The sequence below is a fragment of the Cyprinus carpio genome, chromosome A5, assembly GCF_018340385.1.
Source record: "Cyprinus carpio isolate SPL01 chromosome A5, ASM1834038v1, whole genome shotgun sequence".
NCBI classification, from domain to species: Eukaryota; Metazoa; Chordata; class Actinopteri; order Cypriniformes; family Cyprinidae; genus Cyprinus; species Cyprinus carpio.
In genome coordinates, this window is record NC_056576.1 from 32,280,492 (window position 1) to 32,302,666 (window position 22,175).

The 22,175-nt window shown below is 35.7% G+C and overlaps 1 protein-coding gene across 1 annotated transcript in view; it reads left to right on the forward strand.

Moving 5' to 3' along the window:
* Positions 1 to 22,175, forward strand: part of LOC109081411 (acetyl-CoA carboxylase 1-like) — a 61,541-nt gene that overhangs the window by 22,979 nt on the left and 16,387 nt on the right. Inside the window, exons 3-28 of the mRNA XM_042757417.1 lie at positions 3,492 to 3,624; positions 5,049 to 5,187; positions 5,493 to 5,602; positions 6,339 to 6,420; positions 6,526 to 6,624; positions 6,960 to 7,066; positions 7,147 to 7,257; positions 7,349 to 7,558; positions 7,716 to 7,886; positions 8,787 to 8,948; positions 9,700 to 9,863; positions 10,065 to 10,215; positions 10,337 to 10,440; positions 11,286 to 11,513; positions 12,321 to 12,471; positions 12,768 to 12,902; positions 13,012 to 13,158; positions 13,889 to 14,077; positions 14,159 to 14,259; positions 14,345 to 14,433; positions 15,132 to 15,256; positions 16,186 to 16,413; positions 17,361 to 17,450; positions 18,176 to 18,294; positions 20,318 to 20,341; positions 20,943 to 21,023. Of these exons, the coding sequence (XP_042613351.1) occupies positions 3,492 to 3,624; positions 5,049 to 5,187; positions 5,493 to 5,602; positions 6,339 to 6,420; positions 6,526 to 6,624; positions 6,960 to 7,066; positions 7,147 to 7,257; positions 7,349 to 7,558; positions 7,716 to 7,886; positions 8,787 to 8,948; positions 9,700 to 9,863; positions 10,065 to 10,215; positions 10,337 to 10,440; positions 11,286 to 11,513; positions 12,321 to 12,471; positions 12,768 to 12,902; positions 13,012 to 13,158; positions 13,889 to 14,077; positions 14,159 to 14,259; positions 14,345 to 14,433; positions 15,132 to 15,256; positions 16,186 to 16,413; positions 17,361 to 17,450; positions 18,176 to 18,294; positions 20,318 to 20,341; positions 20,943 to 21,023 (3,450 nt within the window). The remainder of the gene's footprint in view (positions 1 to 3,491; positions 3,625 to 5,048; positions 5,188 to 5,492; positions 5,603 to 6,338; positions 6,421 to 6,525; positions 6,625 to 6,959; positions 7,067 to 7,146; positions 7,258 to 7,348; positions 7,559 to 7,715; positions 7,887 to 8,786; positions 8,949 to 9,699; positions 9,864 to 10,064; positions 10,216 to 10,336; positions 10,441 to 11,285; positions 11,514 to 12,320; positions 12,472 to 12,767; positions 12,903 to 13,011; positions 13,159 to 13,888; positions 14,078 to 14,158; positions 14,260 to 14,344; positions 14,434 to 15,131; positions 15,257 to 16,185; positions 16,414 to 17,360; positions 17,451 to 18,175; positions 18,295 to 20,317; positions 20,342 to 20,942; positions 21,024 to 22,175) is intronic.

Sequence of the window (22,175 nt, forward strand, 5' to 3'; positions counted from 1 at the left end):
CTGAGGTTCGAAAGGGGGCGAAACTTATTACATTACATTACATTTGCACTCCTATTGCAAACTGTTTTTTCAGAGCTGAGTTTACAACACCCACTTTGCGGAGATACGCCCACACAGTTGCGAGTTTGCGACTCACATGATTAGTGGCAGCGTTGTCACGCAGCTCCGCTCTGAAACTCTGAAACTCAGACTGAGCGAAAATGAAGCTTCGCAAACTCGCAACTTAAAAAAAAGCCTGGTGGGAGGGCCTTCTGCTCTTGGCCAATGCTTTGCTGTCTGCTGACGTACAGTCCAATCACAAGTCGTATTTACTGGAAGATGGGATTGACCGACTGCTCCGCCAATGACGAAAGCGCACAGGATACGCAAACAGAGGATGCACGGATCTCTGGCCACAAGGCGGTCCCGTCTAGAGCTGCAAGAAGAACCGCGTCCATGGCTGGATAGCGTGCGGTCCGGTCCAAAAATAAGGCTACCGACTTGTCGCGGGAATTCACTATACAATTGCCAGTAGCCACTGAGTTTACCACTGATAGGCCGGCGGTCGCATCAATATACACACTCACCTCACGCAGCGAACCGACTCACTTTCCGCAGCCGGAGACTCACTTTCAGCTCACTTCTTCTGAAAATGCACATTTATTATTTATTATTACATTTTTTTTGTCTCTCTCTGCTCACATACTGTATTTGGATGCAGCTAAATTCTATAAAAAAATAAAAAAAAAACTGTTTTCATTTATATATTTTACTGTTTCTGTTGTCAGACAATGAATATGAAATAGTGACCAGCTCTCCCTTCCAAAACATTAATCTGCACAAAAATCCTGATAATCGAGCCGTCGTCTGATGAAATCAAATACACATACAGTAAGATAAAAACAACAACTGTGCTGTGATTTCGGCTACACTTGCATGTAAAATTAGAGAAGCAACATCATATGCGTCTCTGTGCGTCTGAACACAGCAGACGCACAGAGAGAGAGAAAGCAAAGACCTCGCGCAGCAATAACGGCAAGTCTCAGAAACTAAATAGGCCTAGGGTTTGGGCAAACCCTAAAGATTTGTCACTAGGTGCTTTTTTGAAGAAGAAAAAACTTGCTAAAGGGGTCTGCAAAGGTGCTAAGTTGGCAACACTGTACATCTCCAGGCCATGGTGAGGTGAGTGTGTATATTGATGTACCGCCGGCCTATCAGTGGTAAACTCAGTGGCTACTGGCAATTGTATAGTGAATTCCCGCGACAAGTCGGTAGCCTTATTTTTGGACCGGAAGCGCACGCTATCCAGCCATGGACGCGGTTCTTCTTGCAGCTCTAGACAGGACCGCCTTGTGGCCAGAGATCCGTGCATCCTCTGTTTGCGTATCCTGTGCGCTTTCGTCATTGGCGGAACAGTCGGTCAATCCCACCTTCCAGTAAATACGACTTGTGATTGGACTGTACGTCAGCAGACAGCAAAGCATTGGCCAAGAGCAGAAGGCCCTCCCTCCAGGCTTTTTTTTTTAAGTTGCGAGTTTGCGAAGCTTCATTTTCGCTCAGTCTGAGTTTCAGAGTTTCAGAGCGGAGCTGCGTGACAACGCTGCCACAAATCACGTGAGTCGCAAACTCGCAACTGTGTGGGACGTATCTCCGCAAAAGTGGGTGTTGTAAACTCAGCTCTGAAAAAAATAGTCTGCAATAGGAGTGCAAATGTAATGTAATGTAATAAGTTTCCCCCTTTCAAACCTCAGTTTTCAGAGTTTCAAAACTTTTTTTCACCTGTTCGCACACCAGTTTTCAGATCACTATTTACAAGGTTTCAAATCTGGAAAACAAACTATACACTGGGGAGAACAGTGACAAATTCGAAACTCTGAAAAAATGATTGCACAACACCGTAAAAAAGTGTTGCACTTCTGAAGAAGGAAAACTCAAAAACAAAATTATGTTTGCAGAGATTCTTTTTTTTTTTTTTACCACTTTGCAAGCCTGCAAAACTCTGTTTTCAGAGTTTCAAAACTTTTTTTCACACATTCGCACTCCCTTTTTTCAGATCACCATTTACAAGGTTTCAAACCTGGAAAACAAACTAATACAGTGGGGAGAACACTGACAAATTTGAAAATCTGAAAAATTCTTTGCGCAACATCGTAAAAAAAAAAAAAATGTTGCAGGTCCTGCAGAAGGAAATCTCAAAAACAACATAATGTTTGCAGAGATATTTTTATTTTTTTTACATTTTGCAAGCTTGCAAATCTTATTTTTCGATCTTGCAAAACTTTTTTTTTTTTGTAAGATTTTGAGCTTTCGAACACTTAGTTTCAACCTTTCAGAACTTTATTTTCAGTTTTGAATCATGGCAGGATAATAATCCCATATAGGACGGGGTGGCGGTGGCAAAACTGTCTGAGTGGATCAATATGCCACTCCTCCCTTTAATACTCTACTATTGGTCAAGAGGGTGTGATGTGGTGGGAAAGTGCAAAGGGAGTACAAAACATTCTTTTCGCCTGAGGAGAGGGAAGCAGAGGAGAGACATTCCAGTCCTTCCCCTTAAAGGGGCACTTTGTGTGTGCCAGCACCTTCGACATGATGCAATACTGTATTCAGGTTACACGTGAAGGATTTTCTAGGGATAACGTACTACTATACTACTAATTCTATTTATGCAGTATACAGTATGTATGTTATGTATAGTATGCATTTTCTCTGTCTAGAATAACCAGATGACCTACATGTGCCAACCTGGGAATATTGTGTGATATTCCGTATCCCATAATGCAATGCACTTAACCATCCATTTCCAGAAGAACCAGAACTAGAAGTAACATTTGCCTTTTTGATTCAAGAATCAGACTCCCAAAAGTTAAGACATATTTACACAAAACTGGATATGCAAACAAACTGTTGTTATATCCAAGAAGATAACTGGATTCCTTGCCTAAATTTAACATGCACGTAGTACACTGCTGTTTGACATGCAGCATGTAGCATAATGCTTGTATGTATGTTTCACATAATGCTTTAGGCTGTATACAGTATGTATGTGTAGTATGCAGTCTGCTAGTATTCCATTCTTAACATAGCTACATTTTTCCCTTCGGGACCTTTAAGACATCCATTTATTCAGCCATTTATCACTTTTTAATTTTAACTATTAAAAAAAAACCAAAAAAAAAAACCAAAGTCCCTTCAAAAGCAGGCCTGGCAAGTCATGGAAGTTATTGAATGTGTGGGACAAATTCCTAAATTTCTATTGCATTGCTTAAATCAAACATTTCAGTTAAAAAAATTAGAAAGTGTTTTTACTTAAAATGTGCTTAATTGATAACAAAAATGTGATATTGAGGTCACAATATCATAAATATCACAATAAAATAAATAAATAAATAAAATAAATCCAAAACGACCAGCAATGCCTAGCGTGTGTATTGCTATAGTGTTAATCTCTTTGTATTAAGTGTTTCTCAGTCCGCATTGTGAATTATGATGGTGTTGTGTGTGATTCTCAAGCCTAGCATGTCAGGACTTCACCTCGTGAAGCAGGGAAGGGACCGCAGACGCATCGACCTGCAGAGGGACTTTACTGTTGCTTCCCCCGCGGAGTTTGTCACCCGCTTTGGTGGCAACAAAGTCATTGAGAAGGTAAGATTAATGTCTGATATTCTACAGTATGTGCGTGATGCAGTGTTATTAGTTTCTTTGAGATGCTATTATAACTTTTTATTGATTATATTTATTAAATGTTATTTTTATATTTTATTTTTTTAATAGAATTAAGAAATTTTTAAATCGCAAATTAAAATTTCTTTCTTTTTTTTCTTTTTTTAATGTTAATGATGTTTTAATGTCTTTACAGTTTTAGTTATTTTATTACAAATTAAACTAAATGAAATTGAGAAATGTTTCCTTGGAAACTAGTTGAAATTAGTGTTAATTTTGTCAGCTATTTTTAATTTAGCCGTGGTCTTAATCCTGTGTCAATTGTAACTTTTAATTTTTATCATATTTAGTCAACTTGTCCTGTTTTAGTTTTAGTCAAGTTTTAGTCGACTAAATGTCTGAGAATTTTAGTCTAGTTTTAGTCAGTGGAAACTTACACAGTTTTGTCATATTTTCGTCTTACTGTATAATGGTTAAAATAATGACTTTTTTTAAATCACAATGATTGTTGTCATTTGGGAAATTTAATTTTGCTCTTTTACCAATAAGGACAAATCAATAGAATATCGACTCGTATGCATGGATTATTTTACCTCATCTAACGTTAGTGTACAGATTTAGAACATGATATCAATTAGATGCTAAATAAACACCAAAGACTTCAGATATACAGTCACCCTGTTTACATTACGTTATGAAAACTGGCTTAACAGAGAAATTCCTAATAGTAATTCCAATAATTCCAAAGTTTTTCTTTTAAAACCGCGGCAAAAAGACTTATTGTCGCACAGAGGTTGCATAAGTAACATTACAATCTGCAACCACTATCGCAAACAATACAGTCGAGATCCATGACAGAAGACTGGCTGAATGACAGACTGGGAAAAAAACTCTTTGACGAAAATTTTTCGTCATAGTTTTCGTTAACAAAATTATTATTATTATTTTTTTTTTTTTTCAGTTAACTTTTTTTTTTATGTAACTGATAGTGCTGTCAAACAATTAATCGCAATTAATCACATCCAAAATAAAAGGTTTTGTTTGCATAATATATGTGTGTGTTCTGTGTATATTTATTATGTTTGTTTTTGTTTGTATAATATTTGTGTATATATATATTTAAAAATATTTACATGTCTGTATTTATATTCAAATAATTTATATTATAAATAAATATATTTAATATATAAAAATAACATATTTTTCTGAAATATATACATGCATGTGTGTGTATTTATATATACATAATAAATATACACTGTACACATACATAATGTAAACAGAAACTTTTATTTTAGATTCGATTAATCGCGATTAATCGTTTGACAGCACTAGTAACAGAATGTTTTTTGTATAAACAACCCTGGTGTAGTGACAACTTTGAATATCATATTTTGTTGTGACAGGTGCTCATTGCCAACAATGGCATTGCTGCAGTCAAGTGCATGCGTTCCATCCGTCGCTGGGCTTATGAAATGTTTCGGAATGAACGGGCCATACGTTTTGTCGTCATGGTTACCCCGGAGGACCTCAAGGCCAATGCAGGTGCGTTTAAAGTGCTGAGCTAGAGTTAAAAAAAAAAATAGCTGGAGGACACCTTCCCCCACTCCTGGCTCCATCATAGTGTAACCCAGTAAAAGCCATGCTGCACTGGCAAATGTATTTAGCAAGGAATGTCTTGGTCCTTCTCTTCATTGTTTAAACTATGACAGTAGGCTTTGTCGGCACAGGCCTGGCCTAATTAGCACAGAATGAGTTCAGTGAGGTGAAAATTATTTGTGAATAGCCCTGTAATCTCAAATGTACTCAACTAAATACTTAGTTAAACATATGTATAACTCTGTCCACAGAGTACATCAAGATGGCAGATCACTATGTACCTGTCCCAGGAGGGACAAACAACAACAACTATGCTAATGTGGAACTCATTTTGGACATAGCAAAACGAATTCCCGTTCAGGTAAATGCATGTGAGGTTTGATGGCTGCTGTTCAAAGCAAATAAAGTGGCTATTTAGACACACAGTTAACACTTAAATCAGGTTGCACAATTATTGTGTGAAATTGATATTGTAACTTATTGTGAAATAATAGTATTATATTTATCAAATATTTATTTATTTATTTATTTATTTTAGAGTACAGTTGTATTATTACAATAGTAATATGTTTCTGTCTTATTATTATAATTTTTTTAATCAGAGTTTAAAAATAGTAATATAAAAGCAATGAAGAATATTTGCATTGTAAGATTATTTTCTCAAGAAATTACACGGTTATATCCAATGTTGTAATATATGATGAAATATCAACATAAAACAATAAAAACAATAAATATAAAACACTTAATAATAATAATAATCATAAAGATAAAATATTTGTTTTCCAGCATGTCATGAGGCATTGAATGTATTATTAAATTATTATTGAGATTATTGAGACTGAGGCGAGCGTTGAAATTATTGCTCATGATTAGCTAGACCCTTTACTGGCACTTATTTTCCTGTTTTTGTCTTTTTACTCTCACTTTTTTCTTCTCTGCATTTCTCCTCTTCTCTAACTTGCTTTTGTCTAATGAACCTGACATTGTATATTACGAATATTGTTGGCTCTTTGACAAATTGCTGTGTTCCTCTTTATAAGTTGCATTGGATAAAACTGTGTTAAATGCATAAATGTAAGTGTACCTGTCTTTAGGCCGTATGGGCCGGTTGGGGTCATGCTTCTGAGAACCCCAAACTCCCTGAATTGCTGCACAAGAATGGCATTGCCTTCATGGGTGAGACTGAGCTATGACAATAAGCCTTACCACACCACATTGATTAAATTATTCACATACTGTGATGGTATTGCTCTTACTTCAGTGGTTGGTGTCTTTCATTAGGTCCACCTAGTCAGGCTATGTGGGCTCTTGGGGATAAGATCGCCTCTTCTATTGTGGCCCAGACAGCTGGCATCCCTACTCTACCCTGGAGTGGAACAGGTTAGTTCAACCTCTGACTTACTGAATTGTTATCGTTCCTTTCAATGATGTCCATTTCGAAATCAACCATTCTGATTGGAAATGTGGATATAATCCTTCACTAAGTCCTGGTGTCATGTTATATTTAGCCCTCCCCCTTGTGCTTGTACTGCCTCTGTCTGACACAAAATGAGAAGCATAATGAAATCAAAATAAAAATGTTTTTATTATGATATATGTCATGTGAGTTTAAAATTGGCAGGTGTACTAAACCTACCACAGCCCCTTTCTGTCCAGCATTTACTACTATCTTGATTGTGGGTTTGGTTTTTGACCATGCTGGTGTGTCTGTACAGGGCTGACAGTAGAATGGACAGAGAATGACCAGAAGAAAGGAATTATTAATGTCCCTACTGAGCTGTATGAGCAGGGCTGTGTTCATGACGTGGAGGCTGGACTGAAGGTATACTATACACTAACATCAAGCACAATGTGACGCTCAACTTGAATCCAGTCGGTGAGAGAGCATGTTTTGATTGACAGGCGGCAGAACAAATAGGCTTCCCTGTGATGGTGAAGGCATCTGAAGGCGGAGGAGGAAAAGGTATCCGGAAAGTCAACTGTGCAGAAGACTTCCCCAACCTCTTTAGACAGGTCTGAGTTGTTCTTCACTGCCACACTACAATTTTACCCACCTTTTAACTTTCCAAAACTAACCACGGTATTTTCCTTATGTGTTACTCAGGTTCAAACTGAGGTTCCAGGTTCCCCCATCTTTGTCATGCAATTGGCCAAACACGCTCGCCACCTGGAGGTGCAGATCCTAGCTGATCAGTACGGTAACGCCATCTCTCTGTTCGGCCGTGACTGCTCTGTCCAACGTAGGCATCAGAAGATCATTGAAGAAGCTCCGGCTACTATTGCCACATCTGATGTGTTTGAGGATATGGAGAAGGTATCACTGACTATCATCCGATTCAGCAAAAGTCAAATGTTACTACTATATTTTCCTAAAAGAAAGAAAAAAGTATAAGCCATCATGAAGCTCTGGGTTACTTGAACTGAAAAAAGAAATGTATAGAAATGAAGAACTGTGCATCTGTCTGTTTCAGTGTGCAGTGAGGTTGGCGAAGATGGTGGGCTATGTGAGTGCAGGTACGGTGGAGTATCTCTACAGTCAAGACGGCAGCTTTTACTTCCTAGAGCTCAATCCTCGTCTTCAAGTGGAACATCCTTGTACTGAGATGGTGGCTGATGTTAATCTGCCTACGGCCCAACTGCAGGTTTGTATGAGAATTTGCGCTTTAAAGGAATATTCCAGGCCAGGCAAACAACACAGCACAACACAACACAAAACAAAAAACAACACAAAACAAAAAAACAAAACAACAAAAAACAAAAACAAAACAAAACAAAAAACAAAACAAAACTGCCCTCTTTCTCTCCCTCCTTCCTTCCTTCCTTCACTCCCTCCCTCCCTTTTCCAAAGGAAAGATGCATTTACAGTAATGCAAATCCTCTGCTTTTTTTACCTTAATTTTAAAATGTAAAATGTGAAATCCTATGCTACAGTGACCTTACTGTAAGTACATTACTATATACCTTTATCTTTTGTTTTTACTTTTGTATTTTTTTGTGGTCATCATCAGCAGGCCACAGATGCTGCCAATAGAGCAAAAGGTTGCATTTACTGCTAGACTGGCAGTATCTAGTGAACAATACAAAACAGTCTCTGCAGCAGACTCTTGTCATGTGACCACTGTCTTTGCTATGTAGGTCACTTGGCTGAGGCCATTGTGCTCTGGGTCCAGTGGGGTGGGAGAGGGATGTTAATGCACTTATGTAACACACAAAGATTGCTGCAGATGAATGAGGGGTATTGATGGAGAGAGAAAAGGAGAGACTGACAAAGGGAAACAGGGGGAGAGTAACACAGTGGGGAGGTATTCATCAATTGCATAAGCAAGGGAGTGTAGAAATTAGAGGGAAAAGTGCATATTTAATGATTGAAGAAATATGAACTCATGTCTTTTCTTCTACATATTTTATTCATATTAAATGGCCAGAATATCAGAGATTGTGGATTGTTTTTAAATTTATGCAGATTTTTACCGTGAAATTTGATAATGCTTTTTTTTTTTTTGTTATGGGTCATTATGTGACGCTTTTGTTCTGTCATTCAGATCGCTATGGGCATCCCACTTCACCGCATTAAAGACATCAGGGTGATGTACGGGATGCAGCCATGGGGAGACTCCCCTATTGACTTTGATGGACTCTCCACCTCCCCCTCTCCACGAGGACATGTCATTGCAGCTCGAATTACTAGCGAGAACCCAGATGAGGTGTGTGATCCTGACTGATATTTGAAGTATCAAAATGTACAAATTTAATAAACTCTGATGTTGATTTCACATGCAAAGGAAGTGTCTTTGAAGTCTTAAAAAGACAGCAACAAGAAATGGCTTGCTTAATTGTAAGTGACAGAAGTTGGAAGAAACCTTGACGAACACTTCTTTTATCCAATATTTATTTTGGATTTTGAAACTTTGATGAACATTTTGAATATAATATAATATAATATAATATAATATAATATAATATAATATAATATAATATAATATAATATAATATAATATAATATAATATACACTAACATTCAAAAGTTTGGGGTTAGACCTTTTTTTTTAAGAAATTAATACTTTTATTTAGGAAGATTGCATTAAGTAGTTCAAAAGTGACGATAAGGAAATTTACAATATTACAAAAGACTTATACTGTAAGACTTAAGTACTGTTCTTTTGAACTTTCTATTCAATAAAGAATCATGAGAAATGTACCATGGGTTCCTCAAAAATATTAATATTAATATATAATTTATAGATTAAAATATATTTAAATGTTTCACAATATTACTGTTTTTACTTTATTTTTTCATCAAATAAAGGCAGCCTTGGTGAACAGACTTCTTTCAAAAATATTTAAAAAACTTGCTGACCCTAAATTTTGAATAGTAGTGTAAATATTATAAAGTAATTACCATGTGAACAACTTTTGCTGATGAATTGTCTGTGTTGGGTGTTTTTGGTGTGCCAGGGGTTCAAACCCAGCTCAGGAACTGTCCAGGAATTAAATTTCCGCAGTAACAAGAATGTGTGGGGCTACTTCAGCGTGGCGGCTGCTGGAGGTCTGCATGAGTTTGCAGACTCTCAGTTTGGCCATTGCTTCTCCTGGGGAGAGAACCGCGAGGAGGCCATCTCGTGAGTATCTGTTTTTCAGAAAAGTAGAGAACAGCAGACGTTACTCAATCACCTTACACCACTACACCGTTTTTCAAATGGAAACGTCTGTAAAATATACGATGTCTACAAATGGTTTACTTGCAGTTGACTCTGCATTTAATCACTAAGGAAAAGATAACAAGAGAAATATAATTTATTTTCCTGTATGTATCATCTTAGAAACATGGTGGTGGCCCTCAAAGAGCTGTCTATCAGAGGAGACTTCAGGACAACAGTGGAGTATCTCATAAAGCTGCTTGAAACAGAAAGTTTCCAGCACAACAGCATCGACACGGGTTGGCTGGACAGACTCATCTCTGAGAAGATGCAGGTGCATGAAATAACCATCTTCATTTCACATCACAACACTTGCTTCCAGCCATTTTCAGTCATATAATCACCTGTGACAGCAAGACACTGTTACATTTCCTCACATCATTGTGTGTGTGTAGGCCGAGCGTCCTGACACTATGCTGGGAGTACTGAGTGGAGCTCTGCATGTGGCTGATGTCAACCTCAGGAACAGTGTGTCCAACTTCCTGCACTCACTGGAGAGGTAACAAATCATTTAACATAGCATCTTGAGAGCACACTTAATTATTATACTTTAGTTGTGTTTTTTGTATATAGTCCAAATATATGAGTATTAGGGCTGGGTAATTTCATTATTCCGAATGAAAAGCTTTTGATTTTGTTCTGATTTGGTTTGATTCTAATGGAAATTAATTAATTAGTTTGGGCATACATCAGGTAAAGTACTGTACATGTCAGTTTTTCTTGAGGAAAACGATCTCTCACCTAACACTGTAAACTATACAGGGAGCCCTATCAGTTGGTACATTACTGTAATATTAAAGGTTAAAATTAACAACAATTCATCTGCAAATTCAATATTTTTTAGATATAATAATCGACATTTAAATTGCACATAAGGCAGTTTTATATCAACTTTTTAAGTGTGTAATTATCTTTATAATTATGTAACATTTAAACGGTGCCTGTCATAACTTGTTTTCATGACTGATTTATTTATTTAGCATAAATAAAAGAAACATCAGTAACATGCTCATCTCTGGAGTATATATAACATCAGTAACATTTTTATATATGTATATATATATATATATATATATATATATAATAATTTATTTATTTAGCATAAATAAAAGAAACATCAGTAACATGCTCATCTCTGGATATGGTGAAGTTTGTTCAAGCATCAGCAGAATAGCATAAAAAGAATGATTTTGGAGTTTAAGAATCAATATCTGTTCATCAAAGTAAAGAAAAATAAAGACTGATGAAAACTGAGTAATCAGTTCTAATGAGTATATATCTAGATGTTATTGCAGTGATAGGAAGTTCTCAACCTTTTTGCTCTTTTGTCCTGTGTGTCTGTAGAGGGCAGGTTTTACCTGCACACACCCTGCTGAACACAGCGGATGTTGAGCTGATCTATGAGGGGACCAAATATGTTCTAAAGGTGACCAGACAGTCTCCTAACTCCTATGTGGTCATCATGAATAACTCTTTGGCAGAGGTGGATGTTCACCGGTTGAGCGATGGGGGTCTGCTGCTCTCGTATGACGGCAGCAGCTACACCACCTATATGAAGGAGGAGGTGGACAGGTAGGATTCTGAGTGTAAATACAGGATGGTAAACACGAGAACGTTATGAGAGCTGTTCATGGTGCTCAAAGTGTAGATTCATCATTTAAAGTCTAGAACTACTTTTAAATGTTGGACACTTGTATGAACTAAAAATGAGAATGCCATCTTTAATGCTTTCAATAAATCAATGCAGTCGGTTATTTATACAACATATATATTAATGTTGTTGATTGATTAAAAAATAACTAATTAATTGCATAGATTTCTGTAATTAAACCTAAAATTAAAATTTGTTATCATAAATATTTTCACACTGAATCTTCAAATTAATGTGGAAACAGCATAAACTTAAAAATATTGATTTAATGGCATCTTTTTACTAAATACGATCAGTGCAGTCCAGTATCACTGATACCAGTTACTGATGATTCTTCAGTTGATTTAATTTAATTTAATTTAATTTAACTTTACTTTACTTTATATATTTATATATAAGTTATAACAATGACAGAACATTAAAAATATAAAAAAAAATTTTTTTTTTTAATTTAATTAAGTGAACATGTAGCTGTGCCTTTTATGCAGTTTTCAACTGAATAAAAGGATGCTGCATTAATTGCGTTAATTGTTTTTAATGTGCTAGACAACTTAAATTAACATGTCAATTGATTTTTTTTTAAATTTTTTATCAGGAATACAAATACAACTTTTCCATAATTATTTAATATACTATTACTGATTAATTTAAGAGATGGTAAAAAGTTTATGACAGAAATAGTTGCTTGTAGGAAATCATTTGAGTATGCATTTTATTTTGTTCTTTAGGTATCGCATCATTATTGGTAACAAGACGTGTGTGTTTGAAAAAGAGAATGATCCTTCACTCCTGCGCTCGCCATCTGCTGGCAAACTCATCCAGTATACGGTGGAGGATGGGGGACACTTGTTTGCTGGACATTGTTATGCAGAAATAGAGGTGTGTTTGAGTTATCAGTCAGCTTTACCTAATTTCCAGAAGTCAGGGTGCACAGATTTTTCTTTTTGAAGTTCATTGGGACATAAATGTTCCCAGGCTGCTACAAAGAATGTTACTGTATTTTGCCACATTTGTAATGTTAAAAAATGAGGTAGTTCCTCTTACATGTCAATTATACAAGCACTTCCTGTATAAATAAAAAAGTGGATTGTGATAAGTTTGACTATACAAGTGTCTTATAAAGATACTTGTCTGTTTGTTTGTAGCATTCTAAACATTATGTATGTGTCTTTTAGGTGATGAAGATGGTGATGACCCTGACCGCCTCTGAGTCTGGCTGTATTCACTATGTGAAGAGAGCAGGTGCAGTGCTTGAGCCGGGCTGTGTCATCGGCAAACTGCAGCTGGACGACCCTAGCAGAGTACAGCAGGTACATGCATGTGTTACGTGTGCTAAATGTACTACGTGTTACGGGTTCCCATTCAGAAGTTATAGCAGGTTTAATGGTTTAGTGTTTCCAATGAGTGTGTCTGTTTCAGGCCGAGCTGTTTACAGGAACATTACCCAGTGTTCAGTCCGTGGCTCTCAGGGGAGAGAAGCTTCACCGAGTCTTCCACAGCACCCTGGATCACCTAGTGCACATTATGAACGGCTACTGTCTGCCAGAGCCCTTCTTCAGTGCCAAGGTGAGAAAACACACTTCATCCACATTATAAGACTTCATACCAGTGGTTCACAAACTTTTTAAACTGTCCATGACAATATTCAAAGGTCTAACAATCCTAGCTTTTATAGATTTTATAAGCCAATAAATCTATGATTTTTTCCCCTTGTTTATAATATACTGGTTTAAAAAAATAAAACGTTTTATCCATAATTTCTCTCATTATATATATATATATATATATATATATATATATATATATATATATATTGCATACCTAGAAAAATGTAAATATTTTGTTATTCCAATTAAAATAATTATATTATATTATAATATATTTATTTGTCTTTTCAGCTTAATTTAAATTTTTTTCTTTTTCTTTTTTATTTTTATTTGGTTTTTTTGTTTTTATTTTTTTTGTTTTTTTTGTTTTGTTCTCTTGTTTTGGTACTACAGCTTTAAAAGGACTATTTATAGTTTTTTTTGGGGGGGCCATATTTTCATGCATTACAAATAATACATGAACAAAGCTTGATGATATTTCTGGTATAATAGTAGAATTAATCAAATAAGCTGAAAACGTGTTAAGAAGTTATATTCTTCTGTTTCTGCTTTCTTATTTTCATTATTGGATGACAAAGGAATATGTCATTTTTATAACTTTTCTGCAGTTAAAAAAGTCAATTTCGTTAGATATCACATTAAAGTTCTTGGTATGTATAGGCATTAAGATTTGGATGTGTGTGTTTTAGCTGAAAGAATGGGTGGAGCGTCTGATGAAGACTCTGAGGGACCCCTCTCTGCCCCTGCTGGAGCTTCAAGACATCATGACGAGCGTTTCAGGCCGGATCCCTCCTGCTGTAGAGAAGGCTATCAAGAAAGAAATGGCTCAGTATGCTAGCAACATCACATCTGTCCTCTGCCAGTTTCCCAGCCAGCAGGTGCTACTTGTGATCCTTTGAGTTTCTGAAGCTACGAGACTGTGACCTTTGTTTATAAATGTTTTCAAATTTTCATGGCAGATTGCCAATATACTGGACAGTCATGCTGCCACGCTGAACAGGAAGTCAGAGAGAGAAGTCTTCTTCATGAACACACAGAGCATTGTACAGCTGGTTCAGAAGTTAGTGAATAATCAAACAATCTACACATTAGATACAATCAAAGACACACAGGTTAACTGGCTCTGGTGTGTGTTGTGTACCCAGGTACCGCAGTGGCATCAGAGGGCATATGAAGGCAGTGGTGATGGACCTCCTCAGGCAGTATTTAAGAGTGGAAGTTCAGTTTCAGCATGGTAAGACTGCTTCTTATATGGCCATAAATGATGAGATATTGCTGGAAACTTAAGAAGTTGCCTTATTTTATCAAGTGACCACTGGATGGCAGTGTAACACTGATTCATTCCTGGTTTATTAAATCATATAAATGAAAATACTCAAATATTTTAATACCTAGAAATAGAAAATAGAAACACAAGATCCCACATGTGAATATTGAAAATTAACGAAATATCATTTTAAAACAAAAAATATTAGAAAATTAAAATAAAGATGTGAACTATATTCGGAAAACCTCTCCTTTCTCACTAAAATGTAACTACTTTTTTATTATTTTTCTGATAATTTCCAATGTTGTTATTGTTAATTAACGCTTAAAGCTATTAAAAATAATTTTTGGTGATTTGAAATAAAGCTGAAATAAAATAAAATAAATATTATATTTAAAAAAAAAAAACTATAAACATTAAATGAAAATTAGAAATGTTGCTTTGACAACTGAAATAAATGTTTAAGTTGAAATACTGAAATTAAAGCAATATAGAAATATATTAGAAATATATAGAAAAATCCCCCAATAACTAACAAAAATTACAAAAAATAATAAAATGAAATTTAATTTTTATTTAATACATTTTTTCAATTTAATGTTTGCTTTTTCTATTCTTTCCATTGTATTAACATATTTATGTTTATGTTTGTGTGTTATTATCAGGTCACTATGACAAGTGTGTATTTGCTCTACGAGAGGAAAACAAAGGGGACATGGCCAATGTGCTCAACTACATATTCTCTCATGCACAAGTCACAAAGAAGAACTCTCTGGTCACCATGTTGATCGTGAGTACACAGTCATAAAAAACAGAGAGACTGCAGGAAATGTGGTTGTTGTTGTTGTTTCTAGTAGATAGCATAATGTAATAACAGTCGAGACTTAATAAAATCAGATTTATATTTAGTCATATCATTAAAGGGTTAGTTCAGCCAAATATTAAAATTATGTCATTAATGACTCACCCTCATGTCGTTCCAAACCCGTAAGACCCTCCGTTCATCTTCGGAACACAGTTTAAGATATTTTAGATTTAGTCCGAGAGCTTTCAGTCCCTCCATTGAGAATGTACGTATGGTATACTGTCCACAGTCCAGAAAGGTAATAAAATAACATCATCAAAGTAGTCCATGTGGCATCAGAGGGTCCGTTAGAATATATTGAAGCATCGAAAATACATTTCGGTCGAAAAATAACAAAAATTACGACTTTATTCCGCTTTTACATTTTGCTCCAAAAATAACCAAAATGACAACTTTATTCATCACTAGTACGACGCTGCTGACGTGTTATCTTTGTTATTGGGCGCACCAGAGAACACGTCAGCAGCGTCGTACATCAACAGTCACAGCAGTCGCGTTCACAACAGACCCGGAAGAGAAGAAAAAGCGGAATAAAGTCGTAATTTTTGTTATTTTTGGAACAAAAATGTATTTTAGATGCTTCAATAAATTCCAACGGACCCTCTGATGTCACATGGACTACTTTGATGATGTTTTTATTAACTTTCTGGACGTGGACAGTATACCGTACATACATTCTCAATGGAGGGACAGAAAGCTCTAGGACTAAATCTAAAATATCTTAAACTGTGTTCTGAAGATGAATGGAGGTCTTACGGGTTTGGAACGACATGAGGGTGAGTCATTAATGACATAATTTTAATATTTGGGTGAACTATCCCTTTAAAACATTTGTCCCTAACTTCTCTCTGTAGGATCAGCTGTGTGGACGAGATCCCACTCTGACAGATGAGCTCATGGCAATACTCACAGAACTCACACAGCTCAGCAAGACCACTAATGCCAAGGTGGCACTACGGGCACGGCAGGTTCTCATCGCCTCTCACCTTCCGTCATACGAGCTACGGCACAATCAAGTGGAATCCATATTCCTGTCTGCCATCGACATGTACGGACATCAGTTCTGCATTGAAAACCTGCAGGTGACGGATCTACAGTGCCATCTGCTGGACAGCAACACTTTATTTACAGTTTACAACTGAAAAAATTACTCCCCTTTTTGAATTGAATTGGCTACATTAACAGAAATGTTGAAAAGGAATTCGAATGGCAATGACAGGAGGTTGTATTTTCTAAATTGCAGTTCAAATAATTTGAATAAACTTAAGCGAATTATTTATTACCTTAAATGCAGAACACATTTTTCTCCAGACACACTTTTCTAAATTAAGTTCAGATGTCAAAACACACTTTACACTTTACCGTAGTATTTTGTAAAGGAATATTATAATTATATAAAATGAACAAGTCATGTAAGTATTTTAATCGTTTTCTAACTGTCAGGTGAATAATAATAATTTGATAAATTGATACATTTATGTGAAATATTGTCTTTAGTTTATTGTTTGATTCACTTAACTAGTTACACTATCAAATAAATGCAGTTCATTTGAACATTCTATCCATCCTGAAAAGAATTCTGGGAAAGAAAAAACAAATATCATGGTTCACACAAAAACTAATTAATCAGCACAATGGTTTAAGCACTGATAATAATAAAAGATGTTACTACTAATAAAAAAACCCACCAAATCAGCATATTAGACAGATTTCTGAAGGATTATGTGACACTGAAGATTGGAGTAATGATTTGAATATATTAAAATAGGAAATTATAATAGTATTTCATAATACTTTTTGTGTTGTAATTCTGATAAACAAATGCCACGTCAATAGACTAATAAGTGCATAAGAGACATACAAAAATTCTAAATCTTATTCCAAACTCTTGAACAGTAGTGTATTCTTAAAGCTTCACTTGACGCCGCTACTAGAACAGAAATGCGCACTCCACATTTAAGCTTTAATATTTTTCTCTAGAACATTGTGTATTGTCAAATTATTGATACCTTTTTTTGGTTTTCTCTAGAAACTGATCCTGTCAGAGACATCCATCTTTGACGTGCTGCCAAATTTCTTTTACCACAGTAATCAGGTGGTACGGATGGCTGCTCTAGAGGTAAGACTCTGTCGTTTTACATTTTAACATATTACATTAATTCATTTGGTAGACGCTTTTATCCGACGTGACTTACAGTTGAGGAATGCAACAAGCGATTTATCATACAATGGCAAGAAACACAAGCAGTGCTCTTATACAAGGTTTTAGTCTAGGACAGAAAGGATAATAAGAGCATAGAATTTTTATTTTTTATTTTATTAATGAGGAGGCAGTTAGATGCTCACGGAAGAGATGAGTTTTCAGTTGTTTTTGAAGACTGTGAGTGATTCGGCTGTCTGGATGGAGATTGGTAGATCATTCCACCAGCGAGGAACAGTGAAAGAAAACGTCCTTGAAAGTGATTTTGTTCCTCTCTGCGATGGGAGCATGAGGCGCCACTCATTTACCGACCTCAGCAAGCCTGTGGCTATTCTGTAGGCAAGCACCAAAGTCTTGAAGTTGATGCGATCCGTGACTGGAAGCCAGTGCAGAGATAAGAAAGCAGTGTTACATGGGCTCTCTCGGGCTCATTGTAAACAAGACGTGCTGCTGCATTCTGAATCATTTGCAGAGGTCTGATTGCACATGGTGGAAGTCCAGCTAGAAGAGCATCACAATAGTCCAGCCTAGAAATGACAAGGGGTCCTGGATGAGAAGCTGTGTTGCACGCTGTTGATCCAAAGAATTAAGTATATTTTTTTATCTTTATATGATGCAGAACATGCCTCTCTCTCTTTACTCAGGTGTATGTTCGTAGAGCTTACATCGCTTATGAACTCAACAGTGTCCAGCACCGTCAGCTGAAGGACAACACCTGCATCGTGGAGTTCCAGTTCATGCTGCCCACATCTCACCCCAACAGGTACCGCAACCCTGCCACCCCTATCTCTCCCACCCCTCACCGGGACTGTGGAGGAGCATGTCAAAACACTATAATAGAAAGGGCTGACTGGGGTAAATGTGTGTTTGAATTCTCTGCATGAATAAAAGATAATGGTTGGTTGTGACATAAAGTCTCCTCCACTGTACCACAGTCCACTTCCCCTCACACCTTTAAAATGCTCTACCTGTGCACAATCTATGCCACTGATTTATTTGTCTGCTGTGATCAGAAGGTTTGTATGATGTAGGAGTAGAAAAGCATTATTTAGTGACACAGAGTCTGAATCACAGGGCCAAAAACAGTTCTTCTTTAAGGTGTCTCTCGTCTGTGCTGGCCACATCCGTTTGTTTCAGGTGACACTGATTTTTTACAATGCAAAGAATGCGCCCAATAGGACATGCTCAGCGACTGTTCTGACTGACTGTCTACCAGCTTGCTCTTCATGTTTTTTTTTTATTCACTGTTGATTCATGCATGTGAACTGATTCAATGTAGCCTCTTTTGATGCATGCTGAGCAATTTAGGTTTTGTGCATTTAGTAATATTTTACCTCTTTTTTTTTTTTTTTCTCTTCCATACTCCCAGTACTCCCATGTGCTCTTCCAGCTGCTTTGCCTGTGATTTGTGTAAACTGAGTGGCTTATGCATTGCACTGTGTTAAAGTACATGGAAGATTTTTTAGCTGCATTTCTTGCAGTATTTTAAGAGCTGAATTGTTGCATGTTATGGAGGGGTAGTCGTTTGTGAAGTGTGTGTGGCTTGGTTTAGATTACAAGTGTTGTGGATCTCTGTCACAATTTTAAACCCCTGAAATCAAAGGGGGGAAAATATAAATATATTTCACATAGGGATGCACTGATATTAAATTCTGGCAGATAAAGTGATATGTATTTTGATGCTGTGGCCGGTAATTGATAAATGGCCGTTTATTACCATTCTGAAATATTTTGTGTGAATAATAAAAAAGTCAAATAAAATTAAATCATATAAAATAAATAAAATGATTAAGATCAAAGTATTACTTTTTAGAGTGTTATTAAATTAACTATAGTAAAATGTAAATGAATTGAATAAATGCATATTAAATATCCATTTTCATCTGGTGTATATTGTAACCAATATCAACTAATACCAACAGATAAAATCTCTTATATCTGGTGATAAACAATATGGTTCCAATATACACAACCATTCAAAAGTTTGGTGTCAGTAAGATTTTTTAAATACTTTTGAAAGTTGATTTAGTGCACAAATAACATGTCTTATTATTATCAATGTTGAAAACAGATGAGATGCTTATTTTGTGAAAACTGTGATACTTTTTCCTCAAGAGGCTAGAATAGATGAATAAAAAAAAATCTAAAGAACAGTATTTGTTTGAAATAGATTTTTCTTTTCTTTTTTGTAACAACTTGAAAAGTCTTTACCATCACTTTTTATCAATTAAGGTGTCCTTGCTAAATTAAAAGTATTAAAATCTTACTGAACCTAAACATTTGAAATGTAGTGAATTGTGCACTCCTGTTTTTTGCAATAAAAATTAAGCATAAGTTTAGGAACTTTAATATTTTTTTTTTGCCTTGTCATAATTAAGTTTTAAAGCTCCTAAAACAGCCAACATTGTCTTTAAGCAAAATATCATTTATTATTTCTTCCATTTGATTTTGGGGTGAAATGTGGCCAGGATGTGTTTTTGATAGGTTTTATAACATTTACCCTGAAATTATCGGAGTATGCCTGACACCATCCAAGTAATCACTTGAGACTCATTTGAGACACTTGTATAATTCAATTAAACTTTGTGCAAATGCAATACAATTGTCTTCGAACCACTTCTCATTAGCAGCAGTCTTCTGGTCCAAGTTAATATGCGCATAAATCAAGCGCACTGAAATTAGATCTGTCAGTTATGTGAAAGTGCCACACACTTCTGATCTCTGACTGACCCCTCCCACTGATGCCTGACACTAACCAATCAATAATCAATGTTGTTTGATTGCAGAGGGAACATCCCCACTCTAAACAGGTATAGTACACATTCTTTCTTCCCTAAACCAAAATGTAGACTTAGAAATAGAGTAGAAGAGCAGCAAGGTCAGACACACATTTTAAATTATAGTCAGTGTACAGTGTGTAATATGCAGTAGTAATACATATTCTATTTGATTATTCAAACATAGCAAATGTATGACATATGTATTTGAAGTCAAATGATCAAAGCTTTTGTGTGTCTCTTAATATTTTGAATCAAATGATTGCAGATACTATGTGTGTAAGTTCGTGTTTTAATGAAAACAGCTCTTCATTGGTGCGTGATCTCAGTGAATACAAACTAATTTGCATGGCTTACTGCACCACTGTCAACACAAATGTGTGTGGTTCTGTCTGAAATGGTATTATTGTGTGTGTATTGGTTTGGTGTGTGTGTGTGTGTGTGTGTGTGTGTGTGTGTGTGTGTGTGTGTGTGTGTGTGTGTGTGTGTGTGCTCGCATGCAAATGAAGATACTCCAGTTATATGTTAAGTGAAGTGAAATTGTTTAGACCTCATACTGGGTTTGAATTAACTGCATAATAGTTGCGATTAAATCTGCTGTGTGTATGTTTGTGTGATGTGATTGTCCTCCCAGGAAACTGTCTGCCCCACTACAGGACTACAAACCTCCAGATATCACAGCTAACGCTAGTGACTCTGCTCAGAATGAGGACAGGTAGAGCAGGACAGACTACAGGGTTTAATCACAGAGAGGGTTTAATCAGTCAAGAATAATCTATACACACAGTTTTTTAATGATATCTGGGTGTGAATATTTTGATTAGTCTTAATGGGTAAGAGATTGCTGTCGATACTAACATAGAACAGGAGACTTGTCACCTCATGAAATTTTGACATGTGCCGATTAAGCTTATAATTATGGGTGTGTTTTAAGGAATATTCTGGGTTAAATATAACTTCAAATCAGCACTTACGGCATGTCAACAGTTACCACAGAAAATAATTTTGACTTTCCATCCCTCAGTTTGTAAAATCTGGAAAAATGTATTAATGATAAAGGACTTGCAGTGGAAGTCAGCTCTATATTTTCATGAACCGTATCAAAACCCATTTATAATGTGTGAAAAATGTTGTGATGATTGATTGTATATTGTATATTGATTGTATATTGTATATACATACATATATATATATATATATATATATATATATATATATATATATATATATATATATATATATATATATATTATATATATATATATATATATATATATATATTAATTTCACTATTTCTGATTTTAGAAAGCCGAGTGAAATTGTAATATCAAATTTATTGAATCTAAAACTTAAACAAAAAAAAGGGTGGGGGGGAGTTATGTTAAACGTTTTTCATTAATATCTAATAAATTTTAAGAACGCTAAAAATATATTTTGCACATTTTTCACAGCCCGTTTAAGAACCTCTGGCTTGCCAACATGCCCTGTAGACTTCCATTATAAATGTGTCACGATAAACCCATTTCTTTTGTTTTTACAAATGGAGGGATGACCACTAGTTAAGGTAATTATGGTATGGTAAACAGCAGGCCACAGCTAGATTATGTTTAACCTGGAATATTCTTAACTAACCTGTACCTCCATCATGAATTTCAAAGAAAATTAATGCATGAATTCACACATAGAGTGAAGTTTCAGTCATACTTATTTTTTTCCTTTAACATCTGGTTTAATTGCCTCCTGACAACTGGCCCCTTTTATAAAATTCAGTTTTTACACATCTTGTTATTCACATTCAGCTTGTGAGGAGGCGATGCTGCTTCCATTCACTCCTCTGATCTAGACCGATGTGTGATGGTGATGATTT